Consider the following 26,520-nt stretch of genomic DNA (forward strand, 5'->3'; position numbering starts at 1 on the left):
TAAGACCAGAACCAGCACTATTAAACAAGGGAGAAATCAGAGAAATCTTTCTCTCATAGATTCGTATGAATATATTATTATACACTGACCAAAGAGGCGTATATTTCAATCATGGGGTCCAGTCACTCTCAAGTTAAGACTTGAACATTAGCTGAATTGAATACTGAAATGTATAAACTATGATTTTGTCACAGCAAAACGATTTGCCAGCTGTGAGATATAGCTAGTAACAATGATTCAGAATTCATTTAGACTCATACCCCATTTACATCTGATGGCTAAAAGTAGAAATAATCATGCATTTACTAAACAATCATTGAGACAGCCTTAACAAACTGTTGGAGATCTTCCTAGGCTGACACTGGTGGTAATAGGGAGGAGGAGGGTGGAACAGCAGCAACACACAGGTAAGACATACATCAGGAAAAAGCAAACCAATTCATTGTTTCTATGTATAGCATTTTTTATTATCAAATAAATTCTGTAGTTAAATAGCACTGTAATAACTAGTTAAATAGTTAAAATGATTTATATAATGAAATGCTGTATTGATGGTACTAAAAAACCTTATACTCCGTTATGTGAGTTTTAATTGATATGTAAACTAGAAAATATGAATGCAGAAGAAATGTACAGCATCCTCTGATCATGAGATCAATGAAAACTAGTGAGCCTGTTATTAATGCGTTGGTGGAAGGGTTGAAGTCTTGCTGAGCTGAAACCGCACACAGCAGGACTTATCTGCCAGAGATCAGCTACTGAACATGAATTGCCCATCTGTATATATATTCAAATGAAGATCATGTTTTTTAATTTGTAACTCTGTTCTAAAAGTGTGAGGAGGTTTTAAATGGTTGAGCAGGGTGATAAGAGCTAAGAGAGGTAATACCACTTTATTAAAGGCATTAATATAATACAGCAGCCTTTACATCCTTCTGTTTGTTTAGAAATAAGTAATGTTTGACTCAATAGTGGAAATAACAACTTGACCTTTTCTTTTATCTCCTCATATCCAATGCACGTCTTAACTTCAATTTCATACATAGCAAGAAAACATTTGTTGATTTCCACAAAACTTCCAGGAGAAATTAGAGAATTGGTTACAATGTCTTCCACCTGCACACACACACACGTACACAACCACACACACTCACATATTAACTATCCAGGAAAATATTTTGAGTGAGTTATGTTACTTTTCTTTTTTATAGTAACTCTATATAAAGTGCAGAAGATAATTGCCAGCCCATGTCCAAGGAATAAGATCTGTCTATTGAAATTTTAATGTCATGTTTAATGTATGTGTGAGTTTGTGCAAAACATCTTGAAAGTTTTGGTATAGCAGTGATGTAGCTGAAGTAATTGCAGCCCAAACTGTGTTTCGCCATCTTTTAAACTTACTGTGCCCTGTGATCCAGCTGGGTATGCTCCTTTGATACCACCACCAACCACCAATAGAGCATATAAAAAGCATTCTCCACACTGGGGCTTTCATAAAATGAAGAATAAATCCCTGTTGATATGAACAGTAAATGATATATGAGAGGGACCTATAGCAAAGCAGAAAATCACTCTCAATTAAACCCTCCGGTTATATACCCTATTCATGTTTTGCAGATAACATGTACAAGAAGGCCCAACTCAATTAAAATTCATCACACGCAAATGTTCCAACTCTTGATGCTACAGTAGATGCAAGGCTAGTAGGCTAGAGATTGGCGCCTAAAGTGGCTATTGTTACCTCCACAAAGGAGGTTGTGCTTTTGGTTTGGTTTTCGTCAGGAGAAAAATAACTGGCCTAATTTTTTATAATTCTCGGTGGAAGGGTGTAGCATGGGTAAAGCAAGAACCCATTACATTTTTCCAAATTTTTTTCACTTTCATTAACATTGCCGGATAGGTTATGGCCTCAGCAGAGCTCAGCGCTGTCCCTTCTAGATATGAATCAGCTCACCTACAAACATGCTGGAGTTTTCCAGTTAAAGCTAAATTACATCAGGCACCAGATCAAAGTGATGAAATGACTCACCTGAATACACTACCTGGAGGCAGTGTAACATGTGCACCAGGATTCCATCCCACCACTTACCAGGATTATATTCTTTTTATTCCATTCGTCTTATTTCTTTTCAGGAGCTCCACATACTTGTATAAAATCAGAGCCTGAGCTGCATCAGTCCTGCTCCATTAGTTCCATCTACTCCATGAATCCATTTTTCCAGTACTATAAGGCAGAGGTCAGGAAATATCAATAAGTAATCACCAAAGCCTAAAATATGAAACCCCCTAAACACACAGAGTTTTCATGAATGTGACAGCTGTGGTTGATTGTTCCTTCCTGCTTTGTCCTAGTTCCACGATAATCAACTTCACAATGAATTGCAGGTTCATACAAAAGCTTTACAGTATGAGACAACTCTTCACTGATTAATTAGAAAATACCTAAATCTAGTTTTTAAGATGGGTCACCCACATTAAGCTATTTGGTATGGGGTTTGATGTTGCTCCTATCTTTTTAATACATTGGCATAATCTTGTGGAATGAAGTAACACATACACGAGTCAAAGAGAACACACACAAGTGTCTATAGGGCAAGGATTTGTTGCTGTTCCTTGGTCCAAAATGGTTGACAAAAACTTACATTTGGGAAGTGTCTGTTCATTTCTTAGGCTGAGAGAGCCATTATGATCAGGATTTAAAAAAGGTCTACTTCTATCTCTACTACCATCTGCAGGACAGTATAAATATTGCACTGATTCAAAGCTGTGGAACCGGTGAGGATACTGTGCTGCTGATGGAAGCATCCAAAACCAGCTTAGCCATCATTGTTATTATCATTCAACCACAGGCCTCTGTTCCAGTCCAAAGGACACCAACCATTGGCAAAAGAAATTACAGCAGCATCAAGCTGGGCGTGCAAATGTAGATATGCACCATCTACATGTAAGGAAAGCAATAGCATTTTTTTTTTTGCTTTTTGCCACCTGCAGGTAAGGAATATTACAGCAGTCAGAGTTGGAATAGCATATTTTTTGTGCTTCCACACTACACAATTAGCATTTATTATCATATGTCTGTTTATGAAGTTTTGCATTTCTATTACATTACAAGATGACATTTATTTACCTGACACTTTTATCCAAAGCAACAAAGTGTATTCAACCATGAACATACCACCCAAAAATCAATGTATGTACTCCTATGTAATCAATAGTACATAGGAGTAAATAAGTAAAACTGTTTCAAGGGCTACATTTTAGAAGCAAGAGGTTGAGAAACAGCAGCCCCACCACATTATGTCCCAAAGCAATGTTCCATGAATGAATTGTGCTCTTTTTATAGAATTGACTATAAAAACATTCTGCTCACATTCAAAGCCCTCCACAACCTAGCCCCCACTTATCTCTCTGATCTCCTCCAGGAGCACACCTCTTCCCGCTCCCTGCGTTCATCCACACCTAGTCTTCTGAACGTGCCCACCTTAAAACTCAGCTGCACTGCTCCCAGGCTCTGGAACTCGCTGATCCCAAACGTTCGATAATGCGACAACGTTGCAGCATTCAAAATCAACCACAAAACTCACCTTTTCAAACTGGCATACTGACTGTAATGATCATTGTCCTGTGCAATTTCCTGTCTTCCCTACAGTGGTATGTCTCTCCTTCTCATGTCTTTTGTGTGCCTTGTCTTTATTGATGTATTAGCATTGTTTTGCCATCTTTACCTTTTGAGTGTCTATCTATGCATTGTAAGGTGACCTTGGGTGTCTTGAAAGGCGCCCTCAAATAAAATGTATCATTATTACTATTATTATTGTTATAATTATATATAGACAATGACAAAAGTAGTCTTCAGGATTCAACACCAAGATTATTTTGTCAATATGACTCTTTGACTTGATTATTGGATGGGTTTGACAGTTTCGATGTAATCCTATTGTGTTTCTCAGAAGTCTTGCGAGTCAACAATCAATGTAGAGCAAGGCAGTGCAAACAATAAGCCATACATATAGCATGCCTGCGCTGTACATGCTGCACTGTAAGCACATAACTGAAATGAGGGAAGGATAAACTAAACATTGGCTTGTAATGAGCTTTGAACTGCTCGTAAAAGCCTTGCAATTACAGAACTGTATAAGTATGTCAGGAGGCTGCATTTTCTGGATACCATTAACAGTTGCAATGTATTGCTGTATAAATAAACACAATCTGTAAGAAAATGTTAATTAATGCAGGGCATTGTAACAGTGAAAGGTTAAGTACATTACTACCTACCTGTCTGTTATGGCAGGTAAGTAGGCTACATTATTGTTTTGCCACCCACTGGCTTCCCTGCAGATAATCTGCAAATGTGTAAAGATTCGCCTGCTGATAGCAGAGAAGATTGAAGTTGCTCTATAACTCGGACCCTTTACAGCTCTGTCAATTATCTACTTGTCTTAAAGTTTTATTTATTCCCTGCATGCACCTCTCTTATTTCGGCTTTCTGAGGGTCTGTAAGAGCTTAGTACCCGTTGTCTGCACTGTCCCGTGTAGAGGGACGTTTTAGAACATGGCAGGAAGAAAACCTACAGGTGTACTTGTTCTCCTCATTGCATGCCTGTTATGTGATGTTACCTTCTGCTTGGTGAGAATTTTTTTATTTTGTTAATATACTGTCGTATGATAACTAGAAACTTGATTTGAACATTAGAATGACATTTCCATTTTAATTCTCTTTTGTTTAGCCCACAACAAAAGTATTAGGTGAGTGATTTTTCTTTCCCCAAGCCAGACACAGACACTTTTTGTCCCTTTTCTGTTGCTGTAATGCAGTTCCTTCACATTTATTTTCATATCCATTTACACAGACTATGATGTGGATGGTGGACGGGACCTTGACATTTTTGACATCAATGAAGGTACAGTATGCGCACACTCTGTATCCTCATGTCAACAGATTATTATTTAGTAATCGTTGTAAACCAATTTTCCCTGTGCTTGGTCTTCAAAGAGGCAGGGCTGAGCCTTGTAGAGGGAGATATTGTGCTTGATGAGGTACATTCTTTTAACTGAATTACATTTTTACCTGCACAATTGCATTTTCTGAAAACAAAGCTTAAAATTGACTCACTATGTGCCTGTCTTTGTGATTGCTTTTATTGACTGCCACAGAGGCAAACTCGAAACTCCATAATAGGGGATGAGTACAGATGGCCAAAGACAATCCCATACTACATGGAAGATGACTTAGGTAAGAGTGCCTGTACTGTATGTAGAGCCGGGATTTGGAAAATGTGTACTTTATTAACAAAAATTAGTCCTGTGGTAGTCAGACACACCCAGCAGTTATATTTGCCTCACCTTGATCTGTAATAGTACAACTTACATTTTAATGCACTGATAATAATAATGATCTAGGTATAAAACCCTGACAAGGGACATTCTGCATAATGAATTTTTTTACTTTCAATACTAATATTTTTGCACTTTTACTTCAGTAAACTTTTGAATGCAGGACTTACAGTTGAATATTTTGTGGAAGAAAAATTAATTATGAATTAAAATGAATTAAGTGACGTGAGTAAGATAACATTCTGTACATGAATGTGTGGCCCATATGACATATTGTATTTCACAATGTGTAAAGAGAGAGAACATACTGAATTTTTTGTTGCCTACTGCAAAGGTTTTTGAGTATATATGTCATCTTGCATTACCTAAAACTTAACCTCAGAGCTGTCAAGTGAGAACTGAGGTAGAGCATCACACCAATTAGTGTATACTGTATGTTTGATGTTCAGTCATTAACAGTCCATGTGAGTCAGACAAACTGTGAACCTTTTTGGAGTAATCTTGAACCGTAACAGGTTTAAATAATTCAACAGAGGCCTTCACACTGCATTGGGGTTAATAAATCTTAAACTTGAAGACATATCTTATCATGTTTAATAGAAATGGTTTATCATCTTCTCTGCAGAAATTAATGCGAAAGGTGTGATTCTGAAGGCCTTCGAGCAGTACCGGCTCAAAACCTGCATCGACTTCAAGCCTTGGAGCGGAGAAGCAAACTACATTTCCATCTTTAAAGGGGGCGGGTAAGGCAAAACATAACTTTTATTCTTTCATTTTTCTTTAAATGGCAAGACAAGCTGTACTTTCTCAAGGATCCATACATCATATATACTGTATTTTATAACAGCCTCAAGTCCTCAATGCAATGGTCATAAAAGCCTTTTTTTTCCTTCCTCAAGCTGTTTCTCCTCTGTGGGAAACCGGCGCGTTGGAAAGCAGAGGTTGTCAATTGGGAGAAACTGTGACCGCATCGCCACCATTGAACATGAGTTTCTTCATGCTCTGGGTTTCTGGCATGAACAGTCCAGGGCAGACCGTGATGATTATGTCAATATCATGTGGGACCGCATCTCAGCGGGTAATGAGCCTGCCACTGATATTCTGCCAACTAACTTTTTAATTTAAACACTGTCCCTTCATCTTTCCTCATTTAATTCATGGCATCTACTTGTATGTGTATGATTATACATTTGTAAGATTGAGAAGGAGTGTAAATCAGATTTATTTAAGCTTTTCACAAAATACACATCTAATGAATGCAATGTTTTTGCAAGAGGTTTGTTATCGAGGACTTCATGCAACAGTTAATTTATTGCTTTTATGCGATAAGCATGTCATCTTATCTTAACAGGATAAGCAAAAGACATTATCAGTACATCAAAGAATATCACATCAATTTCTTAGCTAAATTGGACTATAAACTTTAATAATAATGAATTACTGAAATCTGTTATTAAAGGCTGTACAAGTACAGTGTATTTTATACTAGATTTTTCAGCATTCTTTTGTCAAGTCTTTTATTAAGTGTCAGTTGTTGACAAGCAATTTTTATAAGTGATCTTGACAAACATCTACCACATTTGGAGAACGGAATAAGACATTGTTATAATGAATTCAGCTGCACTAAACACCTTTATTTGAATTGACACCTTTATTTATGCCCGATTTACAGGTAAAGAGCACAACTTTAACACCTACGATGACACCACCTCCAGCTCTTTGGGTGTGCCCTACGACTACGGCTCAATGATGCACTACAGTAAGAACGCCTTCCGCAACGGCACCGAGCCCACTATCGTCACCAAGATCCCTGCTTTCAGTGATGTGATCGGCCAGCGTATGGAGTTCAGCGACAGTGACCTGCTCAAGCTGCACCGCCTCTATAACTGCAGTAAGAGTCAACAACCAACACCGAGCTGGGTTTTATTATCAGTGAAAGAAGTGTTGTGTCAGCTTGTACCACCTGTGTTATGACACCTCTTTAGTAATGATGATATCAGCTGTCAATTAGATGCTTTATCTCCTGAATTCCTGCCACATGGAAATATGTGGATAAGCAAAACGCTCAATGGTCAATTGGATTACAGCAGTTCAAAGTCCTACATTTGTGTTTGTGTGTTTACGAAATGTCTTCTAGCTCAGGGCTCCACGTTCCTGGACTCATGTGACTTTGAACGAGAGAACATCTGTGGTATGACCCAGGGACAAGGGGATACGGCAGACTGGGTCAGGGTTGCAAAAGCTGACGGAGGACCCAACACTGACTACTCCAACATGGGCAAATGCACCGGTGAGGATTATTTTTGCGGGAATATAAATGACACATTTTTCAGATGAATAGCTCTGCATCAAAAGATTAGTTGACTTCAATATCCGTCTTAAAACACCTGTCAAAAGCCTGTATGTAAATTGATAAACCTTTTTTGTCACTGCAATTTTTCCTCCTCTCCAAAAAAACAAAACCTGTCAAATACAATTCCAATGTAGATGGACAAAAAAACAGTCCAAGTCCAAACAAAGCTTATATCAGTCTGTGTTAGACAAATTAAGTGGGTGGCAAAGAAAAACAAGGAATTTATAGCTAAAAGACCTTGATTTTGGAAGATACACACTTGATTTGTTTTACTTAATAATAGATGAATCTTTGTTGAACTTTCCCACTGAACTTCAAAATGTATTTTAAAAGAAGGACAGTGGTTTTTCCCCCCTTCTCTTACACATTAGGAGGGGATCTCTTAACATGCAGCATGGACAGACAAACTATTGCAGCGACAAAAGAATGGTTTCAATATACATTTAGGCATGTGAGGGATGTTTTTAAGTTAGACATGATCTTTTAATCATCGCTATATGATAGATTGATCCTTGTAAATGTCCCTTATTATTCAGTTTGCAAAGTGCATTGAAATAATGCTTAGGTAATGATGTTATTAATCAAGAGAAATCTGGATCTTTAGGCTCGGGGTATTTCATGCACTTCAGCACTGGCACAGCCAACACTGGGGATACTGCTCTGCTAGAGAGCAGGCTCCTTTATCCTAAAAGAGGATACCAGTGCCTGCAGTTCTTCTACTACAACAGCGCCAGTTCCAGCGACTCACTGAAGATTCATGTCAGAGAATATGACAACGCTAACCCTAACGGAAAACTCCGCCTTATAAAGACCATAGATGGTAACTATATTTCACTTCTACTACTGCTCAAAATGTAACAAGTTTGCTTGAGAAATCAGGTAAATATAAACTTGCTTTTCAATAAATTCCATGCTGTCACCTCAACAGGATCCCCTCAGGAGCTGTGGCAACTGCACCACGTCAGTCTAGAAGTCAAAACAAAATTCCGCGTTGTCTTTCAAGGGACCAAGGAGGGTCCCGGTCCGTTGACAGGGGGGCTTTCACTGGATGACATCAACCTTTCCGAGACCACCTGCCCAGAGTTTATATGGCGAGTGAAGAATTTCAGCCATGTTATGGAAAACACCCAAACAAATACGTCTATTTTCAGCCCTCCATTCATCTCTAAGGAGGGTTACACCTTCCAAATGCAGCTGTACCCCAGTGGGAAGGAAGGCTACCCTGGTGAGTTGTCGGCCTATGCTCATCTTGTGGCCCGTGAAGGGGACACGGGACAGAAATGGCCATGCCCCTGGAAACAGATAACCATGATGCTGATGGACCAGCACCCACACATCCAAAAGCGCATGTCCAACCAGCGCAGTGTCACCACTGACCCCAACATGAAGGCAACAGGTGATCTTACTTTCACAGTCAAAAAGACTCAAATTTGTTATTCTTTACATAAAAACAAATCATGAAAATGCAAAATGTATACTTTGTTTCAATACCCTTTTAAACAGGCTCTGACCTATTCTTCTGGGATGACCCTCGCAAGGTGGGCGTTGAAGTCACACATACAGATGGGTCCAAGTTTTTCCGAGGGCCAGGGGCCGGCACTCCTGTGTATCTCACCCACCTTAGAGCCAAGAGCAGAGATTTTATAAAGGGAGAAGACGCCATCTTTCTCCTCACCATGGAAGGTAAAAGCACCAGATTACAGCATCATTTTCAAAATTTAAACTGCTGTGTGTCAAAAAATATTAAAAAGATATAAAGGGAAGGAATGTATTGCAATTCATGTTATATATTGTTTTGTGAAACCACATCCATCCTGTCATACATTACATCAAGTAGTATGCTACATGGTCATCCCCGGCACCCGTGCAGAACAGCATATTTGTGAGATCATGGAAACCCGTGATGCATGATTACATGTATGAATTATATCTCCACTTGTCAAAAAACACTACAGTCTTCTCCGCTTTGATCCAATTAACCGCCCTCTACATTGCTGTCCCTCTTCAGATGTGTCTTATCTGACAGCGACCCAGCCTGTGGCTTCCACAACCCAGCAACCTGCCACCACTGGAACCTCTGATACCTGCCTCAATGTGCAATGTCTGAATGAAGGCATCTGTGTGGTGGATGAGGGGAAGGCTGCTTGCAGGTGAGCGCTTTTTCACTGCACTCACTAAGCTGTGAACATAACAATCACTGTCCTGTCAGTCTTTAAAATCAAAATTTTAAATCCTCCAGCATTATCTTTTTGGAAGGAACAGTTCAACACTTTGGAAAATGCGTATATTCACTGTCTTGACGTGAGTTAGATGAGAAGATCCACGCCACTCTCATATCTGTCTGTTCAACAGCCAGCAGCCTGTTAACTTAGTTTAGAGACTGGAAACAGTTGGAAACTGCTAGCCTGGCTCTGTCCAAAGGTGAAAAAAATCCACTTAACAGATCCCTCTAAAGCAAAAAAGAAAAAAATACTGTTGCTTCTATCTAATCTAGATCTAGTTTATGTGTTAATATGACACATCATGGTTTTATGGGGGATTATGTGAAGGACTTCTAAATCGCAAGAGATATGCCGGTGGCAGCTGCAAGGTGCAGGCAGATTCTCTGACAGGCTGTCTGTTTTAAAGTTAATAATCAACTGTATAATTATTTCTTATTCAAGTCCAGTAGCGCAATGCAAGTATCTAGCCATGTATGCTTCTTATGTAGCATCCTGTCAAAAAAAAAGAGACAACTGTGTGGCTTATGTGATGCAAACGCACTGACCTGTACCTGCAGAAGGTACATCCACCTTCTGTACTGCACACATCAAACATGATCTGCCAGTCTGATATTGTTTGCTTGCTAGAAATATTTCTTGGCCGAGCACAACCATTTTTTGTTACGTTTCCGTCTCCAATCTTTGTTCCAACCTTACCTAACTACCTGCTTCAAAAACCATGTACACAAGGGAGGTATTAATCTTCTAACCTTGATAAGAAAGCACATAAGCGTATTTCCCAAAATGTCTATGGAATTAAATACTAGAGGAAAAAGTACAGTTTTGCAAATTGGTATGCCCAATATTTGATGCTCAATACCTTGAGTGAGTTGTAGGGATACCTTTGAGTTCTAAGTTTTCGCTCTCATCCTCTTTTTGTCTGCTCTCCAGGTGCGTAGTGGGTGATGACTGGTGGTACTATGGGGATAGCTGTCAGTACAAGGGCTCCACCATGGATAAAACCACCCTTGCACTTGCTTCTTCTCTATCTGTTCTGGGAGTCATGCTGGTGGTTACAGCAGTCAGTGTCATCTGTGTGAAGAAGAAGTATAAGAAACGCAGTAATCCCAATAGCGTTGTCATGGAAAACATGACGGTTATACAGAAACCGTAGTTGGAGACCTTGAACTTTCCATGACAACTTGGTGAACAACAAGAAAACAGTAAAAAAAAATAAATACTCTTTTTCAGTTGAATGTTTATGATAAATGCCTTGTCTTGTCGGATTTATAGATTGAACTTTTAACTCCAGTGCTCAAAGGTAAAGCAATCACATACTATAGATCATACCAATACGCGATTGCCCCCTTCTGGTCATTCAATGTAAAAACACTAGAGCAAACTAAGAATACCATTTTAAATAATGAATAATTCATTTGAAACTCTGAATTTGTACATGAATGTTTTCACATTAAAAAAATTGAAGACACCATGGCTTATATTCACAAATTTAAAATTTATTATACCAAAAACAGGAACATCTGTGTTGTCTCTTTTCCATGTGGATATATTTGTTTGTATTACTGAACTTGACACAGTCATGCCGGTGATAACAGTTACTGTAGGAGGGAGCTGGGACTAATATAACGTTTGAGTGTCCATGTATATGCGTCTGTGTGTGTGCATGTATGTGCGTGCATGCAAGTGTGCATGCAAAGATCTGTCTACTGGTGTTCATTAGATACAGTGATGACTACAGGACATCACAATCAAACAAAGTGGAGCAAACCATGGCAACTTTGTGTAGTTGCATTGCATGGAATGTTGTGTGTGTGTGTGTGTGTGTGTGTGTGTGTCGTATTTGAGGGTCTACATTGTAAGATAAAGGGGGGTGAAACCTCCATAATAGCACACTCTTGGTGATCCTCACTTCCTCCCTATCACTAAAAACTTCACCGACATACAGGTATGTAGTTCCTTTAAAAGCATCAGTATACAACATTTCTCTTATTTACAATCATTGGAAACAAAAAAAATCACCATTTCTCTTAGAGAAGATTAGTAAAAGTGACTGAGTCACCATATAGAGTATGCAACTCCTAGGAGTTAGTATTTAAAATTTCTACAAAAAATTTCTATGCCATTTTACAGGCCAAGAGCCATGATTTACTGAAGAAATACAGTATTTTAAGTGCTCTATCTACAACAGTTAAGTGTGGTATTACTGGTGTACCATTCGACATAGTTCACTGATAATAAAAAAGATTATGCATCTGTTTTAAAAAGTTCTTTCAGCAACTTCACTGCTTTCACATTAAAAGATATGGTAAGTTCTTATAAAACAAACAAACAAACAAACCATGGAATTGTTATCCATATTAACAAGGGTTGTGGCGTGCTAATGCTATTGCAAATAGACTAGTGTTGATAACATACTCAGCTGGTTTTTCTAATGTAAAAACAATGTTCCACAGTCTGTGAGAAGGGCATGACCATGGACACTAGGAGCTGTGTCCACAGCCTATTCAAGAGGGTTCAGTATCATTAAAGGGCTCATTTGCTCAATCTATTCTATGAGTTGCTTGGGTAAAATGGGTGGATCATCGTACAGTGCATGGTTCTTTGATGATGGGGCTGTGTAGAGAAAGGAAGGCTCTTTAGAAAAAGTACGATTTAACTTTTTCATGTGCATTTTACAGCCTCTTGTGGAAACTAATTTTTTTGTGTCCATATATGGAAACTCAAACTGGTGGTTATGATGGTACAATAGGCTTCTGTGCATGCTGCAGCTGGAAGGGAGATGAGGCTGTAGTCGGTGGTGTTGTTGTTCAGAGAGGGGTGTCGTAGTAGTCTGTGGGTTGATCGGTCCCTGGCAGCTTCTGCTGTTTCTGCTGATGCTGCTTCATGATTTCTTTGACCTCCTCCTCCAGCTCAGGCGGGATGATGAACTGGTCGTCTGGGTCGGGCTGGGCTGGAGCTGTGAAGTAACCCCCGGACTTCTTGGAGGGGGCGTCAGCAGCCACCTCAATAAGGTTGTGACTCTTCTCCTGGCGGGCCACCGAGCCATTAACCCTCTTCTTGCCTGCCAACTTTCCTCCATCCCCACCTCCTGCTCCGAGTCCCTGCCAAGACTCATCTCTCTCCAGCCCGTTTTCAGCCTCACCGAGGCACATGTGGACCCCTTCCTCCAGGGGCTCTGGGGTACATGGTGGTGGAGGAGGCGGTGGGAGAGTCAGCAGGGTTCGTTCCTGGCTGGAGGATGAGGGTAATGATGTTTGGGGTGACAAAGAGGAGGACTCCGCTTTGAGGCAGTGGACATCCGCCTCCACTTCTACACGGCTCCCGTTAGAGAAAACACCAGCGATGGGCTCCTCGTCCTCACTGTCCAACCCGTTGTCAGACAGGGCGCTGGAGAAGGTGGCACTAGAAAGCTGCCTCTGGAAGGAGCCTGCTAAGCAGGCAGGATGGAGGGCACAGCAGCTGCGGGCAGAGGGCAGCTCCGAACTTGGAAACAGGTACTGGCAGGGCTGGGTCGTTGCATGGGCCTGTTGGTGCTGTAGGGACAGCGGGTGAGCCTGATGGTGCAGGTGGAGATGTGGATGGTGGGGCTGCTCATGCAGCAGCACCAAGGAGCTCTGCGGTGGCTCATCAGATGAGGCTGTAGAGCCCACCTCGCTGCTCATCTCGCTGGTACTGATCTCACTGCTGATTTCACTGCAGGAGGACGGTGGCACAGGGAGGGAGCCATCAGAGGGCCGCTCCTTGATGGCAGAGGACGATGGGGGATAGGGGCCCAACCCGGGGCTAGGAGGTGGCTGGGGAGGCTCAGAACAGCAGCAAGAGCAGCAGTCTTCACTTACACTGAGCTGAACCACTACAGCGCTGAGGCTGTCTGTGCAGCCGTAGCCCTGCGCCAGCGTGCAAAGCTTCTTAGCAGCGGCGAGGCCATCAGGGACGTTTCGAACAGCCTCCACAGCCTCAGTGGGAGACACGGCATCCCACAGGCCCCGGCTACCTAGAATGAAGAACTCATCCTGAGGGGTGAGAGTGACCGTCTGCACGAAGGGACAAGGTATGACGGATGGGTAGAGGAAGGAGTAGCCCATGATTCGTGTAGAATCAGTCACGCCATTCACTTTGTTGTCCTGTGGAATAGAGCATAAACATAAATACAGTGTTCATCTAAAATTATATTTACATATAATGTACTCCACATTGATTTCAATGTACATGGGATGCTTTCAAGGATCCCTACCTCAGTGATGATAGCCCTGTGCTGCCTGATCCTGCGGTATTCCTCCTCAAGCCCCACATTGTGAAGCAGCGACAGCGACAGCGGCTTCCCATCGCGGCACAGGATGGCCTGGCACTTGCCAACATTAGCAGCTGTAAGGGTGAAGCAGCCACCGGGATCGGTGGGGTCATGGCGAATGTGACACAGAGCTGCCGAGCCACCCAGTTTTTGCCCTGCAGTTCCCAGTTTTCTATGGTTTGCGAAGAAAGAGGGTACAGAGGAAATACTTAAAATATCTGGTCTCAATCAATTAATTGAGCCAATAATTGTGCCAGAGGCTAAAAATCTGCAACATTAAAATAGATGATTTAACAAAGGAGGCCGGCTGACAAAAATGCATGTACCTCTGCATGACGAGGAAGGTGTTAGTCATGTAGTCCTCTTCGCTCTTCGTCTTGTGTAATTCTTCCGCCAACACATCATTCATTGTGCACTGCAACAAGTAGGGCACCTCCACGTTCCTGTCCCCATCAAACACACCATACAGAGCCTCGCGACTCCCGCAGAAACGGTTTACGGAGAGAGCCGCGACACACAGTCTGAAAAGAAAACAAAAGGACTAAATGACGAATTTGCTCAGTGAGGAAACTATACGGGCTTTAAAACTCATTTTTTCCTCCACATGTTGATCAAACTACACTCACTAATTACCATGGGAAAAAAATCTTAGCTGAAATAATATGTGCTACTGCTTGGATCTCATTATAAGCATGCACATTGAAAGTGTTGAATTGGCAGTTTAGCCCACACGGAGATGTTATGGCATGTGAGTGTACGTGATTCATGTTATCAATAAGCACTGCTTCGATATTTCTTTCGTTTGAGTCATCTGGCACAAACAATGCACATTCTCGAGAGGTTTGGATTAGTGATGCTTCGCTGGACGAGTGTGATGGTGGTTCTTTCATCACTGACTGAATTGAACTCACTTATTCTTGATGCCCGAGGCCTCTGTGTAACCATGACTCCACACAGCAGGCCCACCAGATGGCTCATTCGACGAAAAGGTTGGAGGCGGATCAATACGAAAGCAGCGGATATTACTGAAAAACAACAAAACATGAAATAGATAGACATTCACTATAAAGACACATGAGCTACTAACAGTATTCTATTCAGGGTATATACTGTATATAAATACATATATAGGGGGGGTTCTAGCATAAAAGGTTAGATTAATTTAGATCATAAAAGTAAAGTTATTTGGGAAACTGGACCATTACAACGGCAAGTAAACCAAAAAACAGTATATAAACAACAATGAAATGTATACAAACTAAGTAAGAAAATAGGTTTAAATATTTATTTTTTTAAAGTAAAAAAATTTAGGGTATAATCACTTATCAGATCTGTATACAGATTAGCGCTGTAACTAAAGTAAAAAAAAAAAGACCTACAGAGATAAACAATGACATACTTGAGCTGCTCAAGGGTCTTGTGGTCCAGGTTGAGACGAGGGTTTCCAGTCAGGTCCAGCTCCTGAAGCTTGGGAGGCAGATTCTCCGGTAGCGTGATCTCATTCAGCTCATTACAGCTCAGATCCACACACTGACAACAGAGGAAAAAGACGCTCACACACATGCACACACAGTACAAGCTCAGGGGGGCTCATACACATACAGTACATAAAGATGCACAGAGGTGTTATTATGTATTACTGTCTTACTTTCATCTCCATTAGCTGCATGACCTCAGGGAAGACCTCGATGGCGTTGGAGTGGGCGATGAGTGTGTGCATTCGCCGGCAATTCATGATGGTGGTGGGCACAGTCTTCAGCATGTTTCCGCTCAGGTCCACCTCCTCCAGCTCCTCCAACTTGGCCATTTTACTGAAGAATGAAGGGGAAATGCACTGGGTGAGTTAGACGTGTAAAATGATGATTGATTGATTTTTGGAATGACAGAAAACAATTCAGTCATTTATCAAGGAACATTGACCACATTCTATGTATTTAACATCCCATATTTCCCAGCAGATTTGATGCCCAATTAATTCTTCATAACCTGGTAAATTGAATCTGTTGGGGTTTCGGATAAAAATAAATTGAAGAATTAGACTATTAGAAATTGTGTGGAACTTAAAAAAAAAAAAAAAAAAAAAGTATAATCTGAATAAATTACAGCTAAATATCAGCCAGCTATAATTGCTGACATATCGGTATGTGCATATGTTGGTCGATAAGTACAGAAAGCCAGACACAGTAGGTTTGGGGTACAAAAACTATTTGTAAAACCAAATTTAAGGGATCATTGTCAAAAATATGTTTTTATGTTATGTGTTCATGTAAAAATATGAATATCAGCCAATACATTTGTTTTAATATTAATATCAGTATCAGCCTCAAAAATCCAGTATCGGTAGTCTAGTCTAATTGATTAATGGATTAATAAATCAACATATGACTCATGGAAATTTTGAACTACCATTAGGTCCAGCTCAAATGTAAAACAGAGACTGACATGGGAGTGGATTTTCACTCCTGTCTCGTCCCCCCTTTTTTTTTTTTTTAATTGAAGGCTACTCTTCTGGGTCATCGATTGGCAGCAAAATAGTCAGTCTCTAATTTAAAATAAAGGGAAGAGAGTAGGGAGAAGAGCAAATGACAGTGAATGCAAGTTCTTTACCTGGCCGGGAAGGTCTGGAGATGGTTGTAGGCCATGTGCAGAACACGAAGGTGTGTATGGCCCGTTAGCAGGGGTACACACTTATCGGTCAGCCTGTTATTGGTCAGGTAGAGTTCCTGAAGAATGCTGTGGCTCTCCTCTGATAGGCTGGATGGCGGCAGGTGCTCCAGCTTATTGGCTGACGCATTTATGCATCGTAAGCTAAAGAAAACATTTTTAGAAAAGTAGAAAAAGACAAGAAACATAACACTGAGTCTCTCTAATTACAAACTTCTACATGTATTCCTACTTCTATAACCCCTGCTATTAAAACCTCCCCCTCTCCCATCCTTGTCCTGGTTGGTTGGTTTTAATTTGCTATACCCTTGGATATCTTGTCCTCGATTAAAATTCTATTCATAATTGCTGTCCTTCATCTTCACATAGCTGCAATTTTTTCTCTGTACGCTTAATCTCCTTAAAAGATGTCAGGTGCATTAGCCTAATGAAAAACAAATCACTTCCAGCTGAAGATTAATGCTACCTGTCAGATTTGAGGAACAGGTTGCAGGGTAGCTCCACCAGTTGATTGTGCTGTACGTCTAAAACCTCCAGCAGATGGCGCTCCACCCTTTCAGGCAGCTTCTGCAACTGGTTATGTCCTGCACTCAGCTTCCTCAGACTGTTGCTGCATAACAACCTGCGGCATGAAGAATATACAGATGGTTGGGTCAGTATAGAATACATATATAGACTCATAAACATTCAGTGGTGTATAGATGTACAGATAAATACATGTATATATGTATACTGTAGATGTATAGACAGATATATAGATGTGTGCATAGATAGATAGATAGATAGATAGATAGATAGATAGATAGATATACAGACAGATAGACAGATAGAAATGAGGATAAGGGCAAGCATGAGGATGTGGAAACAGAAAATTGCAGCGCCTCTAGTGGAGCCCGCAGCTGAGATGTATCATCCTGACACTTATTGGGTAAAAAATAAATCTTCAGACAATGAGGGGACCATAGTAAGAGAGAGAGACGGAGAGAATGAAAAGAAAGAAACAGAGGGAGGAAGGTTGACAGAGCTGTTGCGAGAGACAGAGAGAAGAGGAGGAAGAAAGCTGCATGTGACCTTCCAAAAGGCTATATAAAGAGGAAGAGAATGGACAGAGGCTGCAGAGGTTACGGGCTATCTGTGTGATTTATGGGGCTCTAAGGGGTATAGATGACTGGCCGGCAAAAGCCAGCGAGAATATTGCAGCGCTGTACTCCACTTACAGGCTAACGGACACATTTGCTGAGAGAGAGAGAGACTCACCGTGCTGGGAGCTCAGTGATGAGGTTGTGGCTCATGTCCAGAACTTCCAATTTCTTAGCTTCACACAGCCAGTCTGGCAGGGACTCCATATGGTTCCTACATGAGGAGAGGGGGTGATGATGATGATAAATGCAGTGCAGTTTGTAAAACGAGATACCTAACACGGGATATGCACTGGGATACTGCATGAATTTGAATTCCCAACAGTCCTAGTCTAGAAAAGACAAGGCAGAAACTTCAGTTCTGGTTGAAAATTGCCCCCCTACCCTTTCACTTAATCAGGTAACTGAGGTCCCAGATGTGTTGCATATTAGATTTTTAAAACATTATATAATAACTCTCAACAGGTCTCAAAATGACAAAAAAGAAACAAAAAGTCAAATAAAATCAGCATTTAAAATTATAGTAGTTTACTCTTTCTGTACCTTTCTTATTGACCGCAAGGAAGCTAATGCCTATCTTTAACATAACAACCAAAGGTCATGTGAAAGGTCAGGGCTGACACGGTTAAAGAGTGACAGCCCTCTAATGTCAGCATTTCATTCATGTTTAGCAAGATCATATGAGACCTTTAAAACTAACGGTCTCACTTGCTCTGAACAGTTACTGCTCTTCTGTGTTTGTAGGGCAGAGCGAATATACTGTAAATATATTTGCTGCATTGTTTTATTTACTTGGGAGATTTTTCCTCACCTCGAGATGTCCATGTAACTTAGATTGGTGGGCACAGGACTGACATCCAGTTGTTGTAGCTCTGTAGAGAGAGATCCAAACACATTAACCTACAGCAAGGGCAGACGCAGTCTATTACAAATGCAGGTAGATGGAGCATTTGGGTGGGGGGGACGATGGAGAGAGACAATGAGACTGCAGCACTGAGCAGGCAAATGAATGATGTAGAGAGAAGCATGGAGTGAAATAAGGTTTCATAAGAAGGAGTGACATCTGTGAGGTGAGATATGAGTTATTTTGATTTCAGTGTAGATGTGGTGGTGATGTGAGATGGGCCGGGAGCTGTCTTATTTAACCGCACGTGAAGTCCTGCCTGCTAAACCCACCGTTGTTGGAGGCGTAGATGCCTTTGAGCAAGCAGCCCTTGACCTTGAGGTCGGCAATGTGGTTCCTCTCGCAGTGGAGCACCTCCAGCCTGGGGAACACCGAGGCGTCCAGGCCCGTCAGCCTGTTATCCCTCACATCCAGCTGCGTCACGTGCCTCAGCAGGTCAGGCTCATCTGGCACCATGCTGGAGATCTTATTCAACCTGACAAGAGGGAGAAAAGGGAGGAGGCAAAGGTTCAGCTTTTGATTGGATCAAGTTGAACTGCACAGGCTGTGGCCTTTCTTACGAGGCAGGGAACATGCCTCAGGTAATGGCTGATATGTGCAGCAGCTACTTGAGTCCTGAGTTCTGCGTATAACACAGTAGTAAGGAAGTTGTTTTTGATATATTATATATATATGTATATATTGATTATTCCGTTCCATGAAGGAATAACAGAGTGTTGTTTACTATAGTCAGGCTTAAGCAACAGCCGATCAAATAACTGCACTTTTTGTCTTGATTTGTGGGCATATTAGATTATGAAAACTGTAATAAAAAAATGCTGTTGGGAAATAGACTATAAAAAAAGAGAGAGATTTTGAATTAAAAACCACTGGAATTAAATGAAAATGTGCCATAAAATGTGTGACAAAGCAAGATAAAATAACATTTCATAAAATTTAGCTGATTTAGAAAAAGAAATTGGATTATTGCACAATTTCATGGTTATATGTGTTGTCTGTATTTTAAATTGCCTGGACACGTTTTGTGGAAATATATAAACAGAAACAGAAGCTGCAGCACACATCATCCTCATCAAGGGATCTTTGCCCAAAACAGGACGCTGGAAAATATAGTAATAGTATTTTCTCACCTCTTCTAAGCAAAGTCAGAAGGAGTGAAGTATTAACTAGGGAAATAGTGCAAGTCACTCCAGCTCCGTGCTTTTGCAAACAAGTGGGAAGACACCTGATGGAGCCACTAAAGGCAAATGATTTCCTGATTCCGTGCTGCCTGGCTGTCTGCTCACGCTTTAGGAGGTTGTTGTTTCTATCATTAGTGGGATAACGTGTCATTGAGTGCATTGCTTCGGCAAAAGCATGACTAAGACAAAGTTGTCAAAGTTATTTCAGAAAACCCCTAACATAATCTCCTATTCATGATTAGAATTACTTTTCAAATATTTGTCATAATAACCCTCCTCAGTTGCTGTACCTAAGGTCAATGTGTTTGACACGGAGAAGTCGGAAATTCTGCAGGGTGAGGGTTTCAAGGTTGTTTCCGGCCATGCACAGCTTCTCCATGGAGGCTAACTGCTCCAGCACCTGTGGCACATGGCTGAACTGGTTGAAGGAAAGACCTAAGTAACTCAGCCTCTGAAGGGAACCCAGCTCATTGGGCAGCTCGTCTAGACTGTTGCCATCCAAAAGGAACGTCTGCAAACTGAGAGAGAAACACAGGATTACATAGTAAACCTCATCAATGAAAAAAGGCTATAGGCAGGATGGTAATTTAATGAAGAATTATCTTTAAATTGCACAAATAGTGTAGCTCGGGATCAATGTGCCATATAGGAGTTTTAGCGTTCATATTCATTAAAGTCCAGCAGATGGCAGTAGCGGCATAAATGCCCTACCGACCACTTCAGGAATTTACAAGCATACCAGATCATTCCTGCAGATTAACTTCTCATCTAGCCCTGCTACATCCCACATACCTGTATGCTGAGTTTTGAATGAAGTTGGAGTTTAAAGCACATGTACTATCACTGAGTCAGTACTGACCCAGCTAGTAAATTACTTCTCTGGTCTTTGTATTCCCTTTTTTGTCATGATGGGATAAACTTGGTCTAATAACGCATGGACACAGTTTAAGATCCTTAATTCAATTCAATTTAAATATATTTTATATGTTTGCTGATACTCCTTTAAAGAGTGAGTTAACCAAAATATCAAATGTTCTGAGCCTTCCCTTGAGAATAAACTGCCAGTAAAATCTCATTAGTTCCATGCTCTTGAAAATGTTGGCATAGAAATAAAAAATATTTTATTAGAGAAACAAGGTCACAATATAAACCTATTATAATTTGTCAGCCTGCAGAGATAATTCACATTATTCATTTCAAATATGTTATTCAGTGGTCCATCAATGAGACCTCAGTGTTTTACCGGCTAGAGTCCTAAAGAGAAATGTGAGATAAATTGTCAAACTTTTAAAATGACAGTGATATTTTAAACAGCTGAGCAAAAACAAAGGACCAGAGTGAATTAACTTGAATAGCCAGGCGATTAAACAGACAAGGGACATGCCACGGAAAAGCACAACAGATGATCAGTGCAAGTTGTGTTGTTGTTTGCTCCCATGTCGAAACTAACAAAGTACACCATGGTGGTTGTTATGCCTTGTACTTGTTGCTAGGAAACTCCCACATTTGGCTATGTGGTTGGTTTGCAAAAAGGTTCATTGGTTTCCCACCCAGCCCTGACATGGCATCAGTACAAACAAGCACTGGCCAAAACTCAGCAGTAAAGACCTGGTACAATAAGTGAAAGAATGGGATTATTACTAACAACACACGCCAATTATAGTAGAGAGAAGTGGGGTAAATGCCCCAAAACAGAATCAATAGAACCAAACATAGGAAGAACAACAACAATAAATTATAGGTATATTCAGCTTATGAGTTTAGTGAAGAGTTCGTCTTGCAACATGAAAACTGTTGGTTCTCATCATAGTTAACGTCAGGTCTGTATCCTGGATAACTTTCTTCTGTGACTCACTTGGTCATGGCTCCCACAGAGCTGGGGACACAGGTCAGGTAATTACAGCTGAGGTTGACCTCCATCAGCGTGGGGATGTCACAGATGGACAGGGGGAACTGAGCGAGGTGGTTGTTTGACAGGTTGAGGCTCCGCAGACGTGAAAATCTGGAAAGAGAGATTGTAAATAAGAAATTAGGAAGAGAAGAGAAGAGAAAATGAGCAAGTGATTGGAGAGTTGTATCTTGTCAACATGAATATTGCAAGAGATTGGAAGATATTCATAAATATATTAATGCATATATTCATGGCAAATGTAGGCTTATATACCTTACACGAATTGTGGTTAAAAAGGAAAAACACACAGATTCAATCTGCCCTACAGCTTCACATTTGATTGTTGAGAAAACAAGTGCAGCGCTGACGTCTGTGTTGTTCATTCAAACACCGGTGAGAAGTGGCATTTGGCGTTGTGTCCTATGTGCAGAGCGGCGACCTTCGGAGAGGGTTAGTCCCCTCAGTGGGGGTGGGGGTGGGAGCCGATTGAACAGGGTGAAGCTGGGGAAATGACTGTCTTTATTTACACACAGACACAGACACAGACACACACACACACACACACACACACACACACACACACACACACACACACACACACACACACACACACACACACACACACACACACACACACACACACACACACACACACACACACACACACACACACACACACACACACACACACACACACACACACACACACACACACACACACACACACACACACACACACACACACACACACACACACACACACTTATCACCAAATCATGTGCACAGAGAGCAGCTATGGCAAGTCGCAGATGGGCAGTGTGCCATATTAGCCATATGGAGCAGCTGCTTAAACTGGCACTACTTGATTTTCCTCCCTTTATACACTCTCACACACACTCTCTCACACACACACACACGCCATAAATCATCATGATGGAGATAAAGGCAACTGAGACGTCAGGGCTATTGATTAGGGTGACCAAGTAATTCCAGCCGAGGGTGACTCCCGCAGGCAGTGGGGGTGGGGGTGGAGGTGTGTGTGTGTGTGTGTGTGTGTGTGGGGGGGGGGAAATGTCATGCCACTGTTAAATCCACCCCTGCAATGTGCTGAGCAATGCTCACACTCCCTCCTCACAGTCTCTCCTCATTTGTGTCATGCTCTGTCATTCTGTCCTATCATGATATTCTCTTTTCTCCTTACTCCTTTCCTTTCCTGGTGTATCTAAAAGCTGCACTTGTTATTTTTTATACGGTCAGTGGATCAAGTGAATGGCATGTGGTTAACTGGCTGGTTGTTTCATCTCAGGCTGATGTTTACATGTGCTGATGTAATATCTGGTCTTGTTGCGACAATTTACCCTTTTCCAAGACAATTTTCTTCCATGAGAGACAATAAAGGAACATTAACCTTAAAGGCTAATGCTGCTCAATGTAAATTAGCAACTGATCTGCTGTTCACCATAACAACTTTATCAGGTGATCTGCACTAATGTACTGTAAAAATCACTCACTGCAGGTTTAAAGCTGCACCGAACTGTATTTTTGTTAAATTATCATCCAACTCGGCAGTTCCCCCCAGCTCTACAGAACTTTCATCAACTAATTTCTAGATGTTGTAATAAAAAAAGCCAAATAAGGTATAAATATGTAAATGTTGCGTTGTTGTGTTGTATGTCATTTTTTTTGCTTCTTGTGCAGCTTCCAAGTCGCCAAAATGCCAATTAATGCAACTTTAATCCGTTCACTTGGCCTTAAATAGCCCTTTCATCTCAAATTTTATCTTTCAGCACTATTCTGTCTAACTTCCCTCCCTCTCCATTTCCCTCTCCCTTCATTTGCATGACTTTTATGTCCTTTATAACTTGCTAAACCATCATACATATGTAAATAAAGGGACCAAAGGTTAAATCATATGCACGGTACGTCACATATTTCCCTTCAGTGAGTGTTGACCTCTGTCTGGTGACCACGGGGGGTGCATGCTGGGAAGGCAGTCCCTTGCCAGAGGAGAGAGCTAGTATCCCAGACAACTGATTATGCATATCTGATTGGCAAATCACCCACCAGTTAGTATTTGGCCAGAGACAAGGGGAGAGGCATGTGGCAGGTTCACACATTCCATTCCTCTTAGAAAAATACAAAGCACTATGATAACCTCATGTTAGATGTCAGAGAAAGCCAGTGTTTATACTGAAACAAAAACAGACTCTCACACAACTGTCCACACCAAAACACATTCACCCACGTTCATGGAGGCTGCACACAGAGTATTATTGTTCCTGACTCCAGCTCTTTTGACTTCAGTCTCTCAGGGGCAAAGTGAGTACTCAAGTAACTCCGCTACATGTTCCTGTCAAAACGGCTCTATTTTCAGCAAACTATTCATCTCTTTCTCATTACTGACCTCTTTTTCTGTCATGCTGGGTCAAATGCGGATGAGCCTACTTAGGTTTGGCAAAGATAAATGGATGTTATCTAGCCTGACCAGCAGGGGGGCTGTGCATCACTCACCCAGATTTTTAAAACGAAAAATGTCCTTTTTAACAGCAGTCTTTATTATTATTATTATTTTTTTAAAAAGGGATTCAGAAATTATAAAATCCTAACCTCCTAGTTATTCAATATATTTTCTCACAGGAAGACACACAAGCATGGAAGATTGTACACACACACACACACACACACACACACACACACACACACACACACACACACACACACACACACACACACACACACACACACACACACACACACACACACACACACACACACACACACACACACACACACACACACACACACACACACACACACACACACACACACACACACACACTCCTGTCAGTGCATTCATCTTGCAGTGCATTCAACAGAGAAACAAAAAACGAACGCCATACTGGATCAAGACTTTGTATGCACTGACCCCAAATCTGTAGCCTGCAGCAGATTTTTGTGTTGCATACTGGCATGCAACTCTCTCTCTCTCTCTACACACACACACACACACACACACACAAACACGCGCACACACACACACACGCACATGCACACGCACACGAACATGCACACGTACGTCTTGGCTGTGGGCTTTAATCTGGGACCATGATAAGCATGCAGCAGATGGTGCCCACAGAGAGAAAGAGTGAGGGAGGCCAGGCACATTAAAAGCTTCCCTGCAGACTCATCCACCCTTCTGTGCTCTGGGCTCGTTTGCCCTAGCCTGGTACAGCACAGCCGTGGCTAGCCTCTTTGGTTCCCGCATGCCAATGGCCCCGGTCCTAGACTGCTCAGGTTGATGGCACACAAATTGCAGGTGCCCAAAAAGCTGCCCAAACCAGCCAGCCATGACCCGCTGCCAGTGATACCTCACTGTGTCAGTGTCTCGTTTCTCCCCACCTTGTACAACAAACCAGCCCAGCCCCTGTTGTGGACAAATAATGGTAAGCTTTGCTAAACCTTTTCATGTGTCATCTTGCCCAAACCAGCCCATCCAAAACAACTCTTAACAGTCTCCTCGACCTGTAACACCTCACAAAAACAAATGACAGACTGCACTAAATAAGATAAATAGAGTTGTTTTAAAGCTGCCCCCCCCCCCCCTGCACACATCTTATTTAAAAAAATATGGCCTTCTCCCCATGAATAAAAATGGGATGCAAATTAAAATGGCAATATCCAACAAGATAATGTCTCATTCAGTCTGCCATATTTTATTGAAAAGGAAGACCACGATGGAACTAAGCCCTAAGGCTTTGTTTTTGTGTTTTTGCCTCTTCCCCTCCTATTAGTTTAGCCCCATGTCTGTTTATTGTACATTTATGATGCCATTTTACCTCTGCAGCTGCTGCAGCGGCTGGTCTGCAGGCAGGAAGTTGTGTTTGAGGTTGAGGTGGGTGAGATCGTGGCTGTAGAAGAGGTTGGGAGGAAGTTGCTCCAGGCTGCAGCAGGACAGATCTACCGAGTTGATCCTCTGAGACACCATCTGAATGGAGGTGAGGTGGGAAGCGAGGAACAGTGGAGATGTAACAGAGAGAAAGAGAAACGTGGAGTTAAATGGGATTATCACTACCACACAAGACTTTACTGGTTTAGTGTGTGTAGCCTGCTGCTAAGTGGTCAAATGTCATTTGATGGCAAATCTTCTTAGGATTAGGGAGTTAGGAGAAGTCGAGGGAAAGTCTGACAGGTTAGAGACCTGACATCCCACATTATGTCATCAGGTAATCTAGTTAACTGACTGCAGGTGCGTAGAGCAGCTAGCCTGTGTTTTGTTAGTCAGATTTACAGAGACACACAAGCTTGTCGAAAATTAATTGACGTCGACCTTGTCTTAAAAGAGGAAATCTACACCCTGTGAACTCGAGCGTTTCAGAGCGGAGTTAGCTAGAGGCTCAGCAGTCATCACTGGGGCACGTGCTGCTTTCTATCCAGGCTTCTATTCCGAGTGGCCCTCTGGGTGCCGGTGACATGCATGTCCCTGTTAATATTTGGAAAGAGGTTTTCTGGCTGTGGCCTACTTGGGTTCAAGTGAGAGAAAG

At 41.5% G+C, this 26,520-nt stretch overlaps 2 protein-coding genes across 2 annotated transcripts in view; one reads left to right on the forward strand and one right to left on the reverse strand.

Moving 5' to 3' along the window:
- Positions 1 to 4,537: 4,537 nt before the first annotated feature.
- LOC310957875 (meprin A subunit beta-like) lies at positions 4,538 to 11,062 on the forward strand (the record flags this gene model as incomplete). The annotated part of the gene is made up of 14 exons (XM_083928613.1): positions 4,538 to 4,627; positions 4,728 to 4,746; positions 4,851 to 4,901; positions 4,994 to 5,037; positions 5,155 to 5,233; positions 5,960 to 6,077; positions 6,234 to 6,412; positions 7,007 to 7,225; positions 7,472 to 7,624; positions 8,292 to 8,507; positions 8,616 to 9,083; positions 9,191 to 9,370; positions 9,696 to 9,837; positions 10,840 to 11,062. The coding sequence occupies exons 1-14, from the start codon at positions 4,553 to 4,555 to the stop codon at positions 11,060 to 11,062; spliced, it is 2,166 nt and encodes a 721-aa protein (XP_083784739.1). The 5' UTR covers positions 4,538 to 4,552.
- A 380-nt stretch (positions 11,063 to 11,442) lies between these two features.
- phlpp1 (PH domain and leucine rich repeat protein phosphatase 1) overlaps positions 11,443 to 26,520 on the reverse strand; it is a 48,861-nt gene continuing 33,783 nt past the window's right edge. Inside the window, exons 4-17 of the mRNA XM_083928126.1 lie at positions 25,816 to 25,964; positions 21,944 to 22,090; positions 20,379 to 20,606; positions 19,180 to 19,382; positions 18,815 to 18,875; positions 18,122 to 18,217; positions 17,331 to 17,486; positions 16,808 to 17,008; positions 15,849 to 16,011; positions 15,600 to 15,730; positions 15,112 to 15,225; positions 14,527 to 14,721; positions 14,144 to 14,372; positions 11,443 to 14,033 (exon numbers count right to left, since the gene is read on the reverse strand). Of these exons, the coding sequence (XP_083784252.1) occupies positions 12,717 to 14,033; positions 14,144 to 14,372; positions 14,527 to 14,721; positions 15,112 to 15,225; positions 15,600 to 15,730; positions 15,849 to 16,011; positions 16,808 to 17,008; positions 17,331 to 17,486; positions 18,122 to 18,217; positions 18,815 to 18,875; positions 19,180 to 19,382; positions 20,379 to 20,606; positions 21,944 to 22,090; positions 25,816 to 25,964 (3,390 nt within the window). The 3' untranslated portion in view covers positions 11,443 to 12,716. The remainder of the gene's footprint in view (positions 14,034 to 14,143; positions 14,373 to 14,526; positions 14,722 to 15,111; positions 15,226 to 15,599; positions 15,731 to 15,848; positions 16,012 to 16,807; positions 17,009 to 17,330; positions 17,487 to 18,121; positions 18,218 to 18,814; positions 18,876 to 19,179; positions 19,383 to 20,378; positions 20,607 to 21,943; positions 22,091 to 25,815; positions 25,965 to 26,520) is intronic.

The sequence above is a fragment of the Echiichthys vipera genome (genome assembly GCF_963691815.1).
Source record: "Echiichthys vipera genome assembly, chromosome: 15".
In the NCBI taxonomy this organism is placed as follows: domain Eukaryota; kingdom Metazoa; phylum Chordata; class Actinopteri; order Perciformes; family Trachinidae; genus Echiichthys; species Echiichthys vipera.